The sequence below is a fragment of the Arvicanthis niloticus genome, chromosome 6, assembly GCF_011762505.2.
Source record: "Arvicanthis niloticus isolate mArvNil1 chromosome 6, mArvNil1.pat.X, whole genome shotgun sequence".
NCBI lineage: Eukaryota > Metazoa > Chordata > Mammalia > Rodentia > Muridae > Arvicanthis > Arvicanthis niloticus.
This window is the reverse complement of record NC_047663.1, coordinates 63,217,399-63,227,817: the sequence shown is the minus strand read 5'-3', so window position 1 is coordinate 63,227,817 and position 10,419 is coordinate 63,217,399. Positions and strand designations below refer to the sequence as shown.

General features: G+C 47.5%; 1 protein-coding gene across 1 annotated transcript; it reads right to left on the bottom strand.

Moving 5' to 3' along the window:
- Positions 1-488: 488 nt before the first annotated feature.
- Positions 489-4,574, bottom strand: Pgbd2 (piggyBac transposable element derived 2). Its single transcript, XM_076935266.1, is given in 4 exon segments — positions 489-736; positions 739-946; positions 948-1,283; positions 1,285-4,574. Coding segments are annotated over 4 exon segments (1,260 nt in total). The 5' UTR covers positions 1,753-4,574.
- Positions 4,575-10,419: the final 5,845 nt, after the last annotated feature.

The following is a 10,419-nucleotide window of genomic DNA, read 5'->3' as shown; positions in this document are numbered from 1 at the left end:
TGTGGTCAGTGAAGAATCGGTCAGCAACTGCTGCTCTTGGCAGTTCGTTGTCAGCAGACGGCATATCTCCACAACCCTACTATCGTTTCTCATCTCTGTTTCCTTGGAGAACACTGCAGTTTTGGGTAAGCACAAGATAGCTAAGGTTCTGAAGCTTTCATTAGACTGCTAGGACATTTAAGTTACAGCACAGACCATGCATACAATGGCGAAAACATTTCCCTTTCCACTACTCATGAAAAGTATTGGCTATCTTTACCCAGATTTAAACACATACCTACTACAGGAAAACTTATTTGAATCAATTTAAATGAATAAGAGTATAAAATACAAGTCTACATACATGAAAAATTACTAACATAAATACTAATTTACATGCGTGTAGGCATAATAGAATACAATAAGAAAGAGAATTGTGATGGGGTCTGAGAGGGAACAGGAAACCAAGTCATCAGTGGTGGGTGTCAAAAGTGCCACAAAGAAAACCCTCAAGTCCTCCCAGTGGTGTCATTATAGCCTGAAGAAGCAGGGATATGTTACTCCCGGAAGCACTTGGCATGAACACCTTTCTGACACTTGTCACAGGGGTTGTTGGTTTGTGAGTGGCAGAGGGCACACTGGGTCCTCTTGTCCTGATGGATAATCCAGTGTCCAATCATATTGAAGCAGCTCTCAGTTTCTACCAGCGGACTCTGCCTCCCCTGTGAGGACATGTCTGCATTGCTCTCCAGATACTCATGGACCTGCAGAAGGTGAGCAGGTCGTCCACCTGCCTGTCCTGGCAGCACATCCTGTGCAGTTGCCACTCATTGTTGAGGGTTGCATTCATGATGTAGCTGATGAAGCTCAGGTACCACTTCATGCCCCGGATCTTTACCTTATACTTGGTGATACTCTGGTCCATTTGGTCAACCTCTCTGGCTTTTTCCTGATCAAGCTTCACCAAGGGATGGCTGGTGGACCTGTGCCTGAGCTTTGGCTGTTCCCAGGTGGTGGCTGGGCAGTCTGACTGGCTCTATGCCCACCACAGTGGAGCAGATGTTTATCACGTGGCTGTTGTGCCAGCTGCACACAATGATCTCCTGGCTTTCATCCACCCTGTAGTCAAAAGAGCCCCTTTTTGTTTTCCTCAGTTCTTTGGGACCCTTGAGGGGACAACGCTCGGTCCTGTACTCATAAACAGTTCCTGTGACTTTTACTCCCCTTTCCCTCAAAATGGATATCAGTTTGACATTTGTAAAGACCTTGTCAAAGAATATGTGGTATGGCAGGCAGCCACCCCCCTTGAAGTGCATCCACACAGCTGACTACCATACTGGTCCCTACATTCAAGCCTCTGTCTGGTTCAAACCATACCAGGTAGCCTCTGCTGGCTGGCCCACACTAGATCCTGTAGCCCAGCCAGACTGGCTTCCCTGAGTGCAGATGCTTAGGCCCCTGGTGCCCAAAGTACTCATAGATGGATTCACCAAAACTGTAGAACTCTTCCAGGGGAGTATGCTTCTGGAAGTTACAGTTCAGATGGATGGTGAGGGGCCTGACCTTGGTAAACCTATCGCTTTCATCGAGTTCACTGTTATCTGCAAAATGCAGGTTGGAGAAGATCAGCTCAAATCTGTCCTTTCTGAGAGAATCAGCCACGAGGCAATGATGAGAGTCAGGAGCTGTCTCCCAAAACATCTGCCTCCTTGGATAGGAGATGTACCCACTTAAAATCAAGATGCCCAAAACACACTTCAGTTCCTGGGCCATGAGATATAGGGTGATATTTTTCTGCTGAGCATAATGGATGGTTTCATGAACAATGAAACTGATTATCTCTAGTCATCAAAAACAGTTCAAAGAGGCCCACGGGACTCAGCTCCTTGGTTTTGAGGTCCTCTATATGAGAATCAGAGGCTTCCCAACTACCAAAATTGGGCTGGATGGCTCTCTTGGTTCAAACACGCTAAGGCTTGCCTGCTGCCTTCTGCTTTTTCTTGGCTGGCTGCAGTTCTGGTTTCTCCTCTCTTCCTCTTCCTCTTCCTCCTCCTCCTCCTCCTCTGTTTGTCTTCTTCTTCCTCCTCTTCTTCCTCTTCTTCCTCCTCTTCCCCCTCTTCCTCCTCTTCCCCCTCTTCTTCCTTCTCTTCCTCTTCTTCTTCCTCCTTCTCCTCCTCTTCCTCCTCAGCGTCTGAGTCCTCAGACAGATGCACGCAGCATCTGGCCAAGCAGTTGGGCACCATTCTGGTCACTGTCTTCTTCCCCAGAATTCTCATCAGTGAAATCCCCAGAGGCACTGTCAGGGGTGCAATGAAAATCTCCTCTTTTTTGTTGCCAAACTCACCCTCCTCCAGAGCCCTCAGGACCTCAAGCAGCTTAGGCGCCCTTACCTTTGAGTGTGCTCCTCTCCTGGCAGGGACAGCTCTGCAGTGACAGAACAGTCAGAGAGAGGCACACTCCATGGAAAGGTAACTCAGCTCAGAGAGCCTCAGGAAGTTGGGCCCATCAGGTGTAGCATCATACACAGAGCTGGCAGGAATGGAGGTGGCCCTGGGGGAAAGCACTTGGCCTCTTTGTTGTGAAAGATGAGGAAAGTTTGAAGAGGCTCTGGCAGCCAGCCTCCACACTCTTGCTGGTCACAAAGTTTCCCCTTGCCTCAGCACTCCCTCAGTCCCCTTGCTCTGTCCCACCACCTGACCTTTCAAAGCAGGCACAGCCTGGCGCTGAAATATGGATACCCCCACTCCACTGGCACTCCCTAATGAAAACTCCCTCCCAGGAACGGCAAATGCCAGCTTGAGAACAGATAAATAGCAGCAACTCCCAGCCCCCATGTGACAAAGGCTGGCACCCTCTCTGATGGATGGCTAAGCACTCCCTAGCGCAGGTGGCTCCTGTCCTTGGGGAAAGCACAAGACCAAACATCCTTGATAAGATAAGCGCCATACTTTGGGGCAATCGTGCTTCCCAGACAGCTGTGGCCGGTTTGTGAAAACACTAGTCCCCGATAGCACTATAAAGGCCAAAAGAGCTTCCCTCCCCAGTTGTGCGATCCCTCCCGCCTGCCGCCGAAACAAATGGTGTTGTGTTTGAGAGATGACTTCCCTGTTACTTTGTCATGTAACCCTGAAACCCCAGAATCTGCCTGTGTATAAATATCCCAAGGTCCTAGATGTGGGAACGGATTGAGATCCAAACCAGTTTCGAACTATTAAAAGACTCTTTTGTCTCACTACATCGGGTTGGCAATTCTTTGAGCTCTCTGGGAATCCTGAGATCTGGGCATAACAAGTTAAGTCATTTTTAACATCAAGTACACACACTGGGGCCAGTGCCCACTTTCCACCACCACCCTCTCCAGGTGCCTCATCTCTTCTCTGCTCTCCATCTATCGATCTCCCTCCTTTGTGCTTTGTGAATAAACTGTTAGTGAGGCCCAACGGGGATGAAGGGATTAAAAAGTCCCCAACTAGGGCTTTCAAGCACCCCATGAAGCATCATATCAGTCTCTTACTGTGAGTCTGAAGCCATAACAACCGGGGAAGATGAGGATGTTCTCATCGGGGTCTAAGAGCCTGTAAGATTATGAATATCAGTATTTTAATAAAGCAATAGGCTCTTTACCCTTTAAAAAGACTTTTTTCTGACTCACTAACAGGAAGGAAATGCATGGGACGTGCACAGGAAACAGTATCAACTGATTCATCTTAGAACATGGACCAGCATTCATCCAAATCAGTGTGGCTCATTGGCACAGCTATGAACATTTGGAGTTAGAGAAGTCTTTGCTGGTGGGGGATGGAGACGGAGTCAGCCTTGTGCATCCTCCCTGGCTTCTGCTCACTAGGTGCTGTAGAATATCTCATCCTCCTTAACTGCTGAAATAAAATAAATAAATAAATAAATAAATAAATAAATAAATAAAAATTCCAGGAACCAAAAATATGGCTCACGAGGTAAAAGCTAAGCCTGGGAGCTTGAGTGTGGTCCCTCCCTACAATGCACGAGAAGGTGGAAGGAGAGAACTGGCCCCACAAAGTTGTTCTGATTGCTACGCACTTGAGAAGGCACTCACATACCGCTCCCAGCACCACAACAACATAACAAAAACCTCCAGACATTCCGATGTGTTTCCTGGGATGCTGGTGCAAAATCCCCACTGATTTTCCATGAAAATGAAACTCTTCTGCCTCAGAGCTACCTAATCTGGCAACCACAGGCTACAAGTGGCTACTGGGCACTTGAAAAATGGCTGAAGAAGCTCTGAATTTAAATAGCCATATATGGTTGATGTACTAGAAAATGAAATTCTAAATATATAGTAAGACCTAATTGCAGGGGCTCAGTGGTTAAGAGCAATTGTTGCTCCTCCAGAGGACCTGAGTTTGGTTCCAGTACCCAGGTCAGGCAGCTCCCAACTGCCTGTAACTTTAGCTCCAGGCAATCTGATGCCCCATTCTGGCTTCTGTAGCACTTGCACACTGATGGCACATACATTACATATCACACACACACACACACACACACACACACACACACACACTTTAAAAACAAATCATGAAAAAGACACAATTTAAAAATTCTTACTTTTGTGGGGGTGGGGGAAATGGGGTAAGGGGATAACATCTGAAATGTAAATAAAATATCCAATAAAAATTTTTTTACTTTTAAGTATTTTACTTTTCAAGGCAAGGCCTCAAGTGATCATGTAAGGTTGAATTTGAACTCGCTTTGTAGCTGAGAGGTGAACATCTGACCCTGCCTTTACCTCCCAGTGCTTGGCATGTGCCGCCATGTTGTTTTAAAAAAAATTAAACTTTTCTGTTTGCTTTTGTTTTTTGAGACAGGGTCTGTCCACATAAGTCTGGTTGTCTTAGAACTCACAATGTAGACCAGGCTGGTCTGGAACTCACAGAGATCTGCTTGTCTCTGCTTCCTGAGTGCTGGGATTAAAGGCTACCATAACTGGGAATTTTTTTTTTTTTTAACTTTTAAAGAATGAGTGAAAGCCAGTACAGGGAAGTTTTTTTCTTGAAGAATATAAAATTAAGAAAAATTAAATGTAAGCTGGGCTGTGGTGGTGTACACCTTTAATCCCAGCACTTGGGAAACAGAGGCAGGTGGAGCCCTCTGAGTTCAAGGCCAGCCTGGTCTACAGAACAAGTTCTAGGACAGCCAGAGCTACACAGAGAAACTCTGTCTTGAAAAACAAACAACAACAACAAACAAACAACCCCCCCCCCAAGAAAAAAAGTTCTTGGCTTTTCTACAAATCAGCAGTAGGCAGCCTCTCAGCCTCTAAGATATCCCCAATGATCCCCACCCTCCTGGGGTCCACACTTGGTGTGATCCTCTTCCTGTGAGCTGGGGGTTGGGGTGAGAGACTTCATGATCTACTTCCAACAATCAGAACAGGGTCATAACAGTGAAGTATCACCTCTGAGAAGAGGCCTTATATGCTGCCTCTGTCTCTGTCACCTTTGCTTACTTTGAGGGAAACCAGTTGCCATGGCTAAGCTGTCCTAAAGAAAGGCCTATGGGACAAGAACCTGAATCCTGTCCCTAGCTAACAGCCAGAGACAACCAAGGCCCTCATTCTAACACTGAACAGGAATCCATCTCCTGAGGAAATATGAAGAAAATGACTGGCAAATTTATATTTATATTACAATATAGCTCTCAGTAGCAGAATGATTACTTAGCATGTATGAGGGCCCACATGTATCCTTTGTACTGAAAAATAAATAGTAATAATGCTAAATTTAAAAATAAATCAACAACTTTCCCATTTAGCAGACAAAATTCACAAGTAGAAGTTATTTGCAGTAAAGATTTGTATTTTTGGTCTTATAAAAAAATCTAGAACATGCAGGGAGAAAAATCCCAGCAACTATCAAGAAACACCATCAACACCACCACCACCACCAACACAAACCAACACAATAGGAAAATGGTCAAAAAGGTTTATGGGGACAAAAGAAACATAAACGTGAAAACATTAATCCACTACTTAGAAAATGAAAATTAAAACCAGAAGATATCATTTCACGGGTACAAAATCTGGAAAAATAAATAGACAAGGTAAAGGCAGCCGTGACCAGGACTGGAAGCAGACAGTGAGAAGCATGAGGCAAGCGGTTGTTAAGGCCACTGAAGAGTGCGCGGGCCGTGCCTGCAAGCTGAACATCCCACACCGGACTGGGCTGGCAGGGGTTTCCAACCTGGCGTAGGAGACAGACAATTCTTTGAGAGTGTTGGAGGCGGGTCTCTCAGTTGTGAGAGAGAGCCAGGAGACTGTATTGTCGATTTCAGGGTGCCAGCATATCCTATACTAGCCACTAGAGGGCAGTAGCACCCTAACGACAGCTGTGCAGACCCAGAGGTCTCCCTCATCAGCCAGGCTTCTTTAAAGACACCTGACCTAGCAGAGAGAACAGCTCTATGCTCAGCAATAATCATGGCAGTCACAGGAAGCCAGGAGCCCAAATGGCTCCAGAATGGATGTAATGAATACAATATCCACGTAAGTCACTAATGATCCCAAAGATACACCATGGAGGGACGTGAGATAATCCTAGCACTTGGGAGGCTGAGACAGGAGGATCATCCTGGCTAGTTCAAAAATCAATCAAACAACAGACAACCTGTTTCCCTTTACAAGGACCAAACGTTAAACAAAATCAGAATCATATTCCCTGGAAATACATATAGACCCACAGCGTAACTATCATGTAAATGATTAAACAGAACTGCAGAACAGAGCCTCCAAGAGAAAGCTGTAATGATGGCAGCTCCAGGGGCACTAGTCTTTGGATCAGGATCAGGTTCTTTTGAAATGACATTTACTTATGGGGTAGGGAGGGGACACATGTGGAGGGCAGGTCAACTCTGGGGACTCAGTTCTGTCTGTCTACCATGTGGATCTTGGGAATCAGGCTTGGTGGCAAGTGCTGTGAGTCACTGAGCCACTTCAATGGCACAGAAGTTTTATTTATGTTCTGGGACCCTTTCAACGGTTCCTGCTTCATATTCAATTATGCACTTTTTACACAGGGCCCAGCACAGGGTCACCTATGAAGAAATATGTGTGACCACATCGAGTCACTAATGCCCAGTGGGGAAACTACTGCCTTACACAGTAGGGGGAAAGGCACATCCACCTGCTGAGAGATTTCTCAGAGGTAGAAGATGACAAACAGTTAGAGTCACCTCCCCACTCGACAGTCTATAGCTTCTGAAGAGGAAATCTCCTTAAAGTGCACAGGAAAGTAGAAGCCCGAGCTCCTCAAAGCCCTATTAGCTAGCATTCTGACATACTCCTGCCTCTGCTGCTGCTTCTGCTTCACCCGATGTCACCCTTTTAGACTTTCCCAGGGCTTGTGGAAAAGCCCTCATGTGACTAAAGCACTCACACTGGTCCCTGCTGGCCTCAGCTGTTCTGAGTTATGTCTGTGCGGCTCAGGCCTCTCCTGTATTCACTTTCCTAAGCAAGTGTCAGGTCTGTAAGAAAGACCTTGGTCTTCCAACTCTACCCCTGTCCTCTACCCACCCCCCCCATCAGTCTGGTGACAATGGTGACAATGTGGACTATGGAGCCACCAGTGAGAAGCTGTGTAACTCTGAGAAGTCATTTACTTTATCTGGGAAAACGGGATCACTTTGGTGCTCTCTCACTGGGCTTTGGAGACAGGGAGTCTATTTCTAATGAAGGACCACGGGCCTGGCTTCCCCTGTAGTTGATTGCTTCAGATTCTAACCCCTTCCTTGTGAAGAGAGAAGTGGATGTGCTCTGAATGCCGAGTCTGCCCCAAGCACTTTGGCATCACAGCCCGAGGCAGACCTAGGGTTCTTTATAATCTCAGATGGTCACACATTTACTTTGAGACACTATTTGATGAAGAGGTGCTGTGGGATGTGTTTGGTAAACGCTAGACATCTGGCCTTCTCCCCACTTCTGGTCACATTTGGGACAAAGCGTGTGCCTTCCTTCTATTCACTGGCTCATGTCTTTTCCTTTGCTGTGCCCAAGGCAGGCCTCATTCACTTTCTAACATGCTGTCCAACAAGCCCCAACCACACTCTGACACATCCTGTCTGAGACACCTGCCCAGGCACAGTTGAAGAGAGAGAGAGAGAGAGAGAGAGAGAGAGAGAGAGCCCTGTGAATCTGGCAGTGTCACCTGGCCTGGCCTTGTAAATGTGTTCGCAGGATTTTGGACAAAGCCACGAAAGGTTGCCCTGGATGGAAGCCCAGAGTAAATGAGAAGAAGGCTGGACTGGTGGTGGAGGGGATGGAAGGATTTAATACATAAACATTTCCACGGAGACAGGGCATCTCAACGTAATCAGACCTACATCAAAGGATCCTTAAAATGCGTAGGGATCTAAACAAGGCCTCTACAAGTCTGTTATAGCTACTGGTTCTGATCTTTAGACAGTGGGTTTGGGGAGATGGGACAAGGCAGAGTTGGACTCTTGCTGCATCTGAGCAAGTTTTGGGCACAGCACAGAGGCTGAACTGGTGGGGCCAAGCCCAAGACAGAGAGCCCAGGTACAAAGGAGAAGTAACAGAAATGCAGAGAAATGGAGAGATCCGGAATGGCCAGGCATGGAGGGTTGGAGGGTGGGATGCAGCCAGCATGGAGTGGAGACAAGAGGTAACATAATGGGCTCATTCTCACTGCAGGAGCCTGGAAGAGAACCAAGATCACAAAGCAAACAGCACAGAAAGGCCTGAGGTCAGGAAAGGGGGAGGGGGAGGGGGAGAGAGAGTGGGAGAGGGAGGAGGGGGAGGGGAGAGGTGCTTAGAACTAAGTACAGGGATCCTTGTGCCTATGGACTGGCTCTGTGCCTTGTGTGGATGTGGACATGGTAACCTACACATGTAATCAATTGCATAGAGACACCCTCAACCATACACACACACACACACACACACACACACACACACACACACAGACAAAAGAACTATGACAGAATTGAAACTGAAAAAACAAAAGTGTAAAATCCTAGCAGAAGTACCAGGGCTTCAAATATGGCTGTTATAACTGTTCAGAAGTTCACTGAAATGTACAGACTTTAGAACTGGACAAGTGTTTCTTAAGTGGCTACTTTAATCTAGCTGTGTGATTTTGTGTGTGTGGGTTTATTACAATAAAGGGATTTTATTTATAAAAGAGTATTTTATAGATACAAATGTCTCAACCCTAAGCCATGTTCAAGAGGGTTCAAGAGAGCTTCGGTTGACATAAGAACGTTCCCTTTTTAAAAGTTCTGCATCAAAGAAAACAATTGGTACCTGAGCACCAATCTGTAATGCCACTCCTTAGGAGGGCGAGGCAGGAGAACTGAGGGGAATTTAAGGCTAGTAAGGGAATTCTGGGCTAGTAAGTGATGCTCAATCTCAAAACAATAGCAACAACAACAACAAAAAGGGGGGGCAGGGAAAACAAAGACCCTCAGCTATGAAACCAAGCTTGATGCGCCTGGTCTCGCCCTTAGGGAAAGAAATTTAAGACTCACCAAACTGGGCTTCAGACCAAGAACCACGCTGATCCCGCCCACTTGAGCCTGATCCCGCCTACCTGCCACACCCCTAACCAAATAAAAATACTACTGACCCCGCCCACAAACCAATTTATCCCAGTCAGACTCCGCCGCCATCCAGGAGTCCCCACCCCATCTCAGCCCGCCCCGCCCATACCACGCCCCGCCTCTGCCTGGTCGCTCAGACTCAGCCGGCCCCACCATTGACCTGGTCCACAGGTCTTTCTCCCCAACCTAGCGCCTCCCCTGCGCAGTCGGCCCGCCCTCAGGCCTGTTGTTGCAGCGTCCCCCGGTGGCACTCGAGGCTCAGCGTTTGTGGGCTCATTTTCCTGGTCCGGGTCCTATCAGCCCAACGTCTACGCACAAGCAATGACGACAAACGATATGGGCACTGCTAGGGAACTCAACAAGGCCCGCTGCTGCATCACCAAAGCTAGAAGCCTGCCTGGAGCGCCAAGCGGGCGACGCCTACCTGGGCGACTCAGATGGTAGCTGCATCAACCTCTGGACCCGCCTCACACCCCTGCCAGGCCACGCCCCCAGGACAGCCACGCCCCTACCCTAGATGTCACCGATTGTAGAGAACACAGGCTTCCTAGGCGCCTAGAGAGGACCTAAAGTATTTACGACCCGGGCTACCCCCGGAGCTTGCCCAGAAGTTTCCCTCACGCCCCCACCCCTCTCAGAGTCCAAATACCTTTTCTTTAGTTCAGTCAATAATGCTCACACATAGACTCATACCACCTGTAGCATCACCTAGGAAAGGGTCGGGACTGCGGGTCTTGGACCTCGTTCACAATTCGAACCAGGAAGTGTCAGCAGTCTGAGTCCCGCAAGGTTTGGAGGTGTGAAGAAAACGAATGTAGACCGCTATTGGCGGGTCTCTCAATCCCC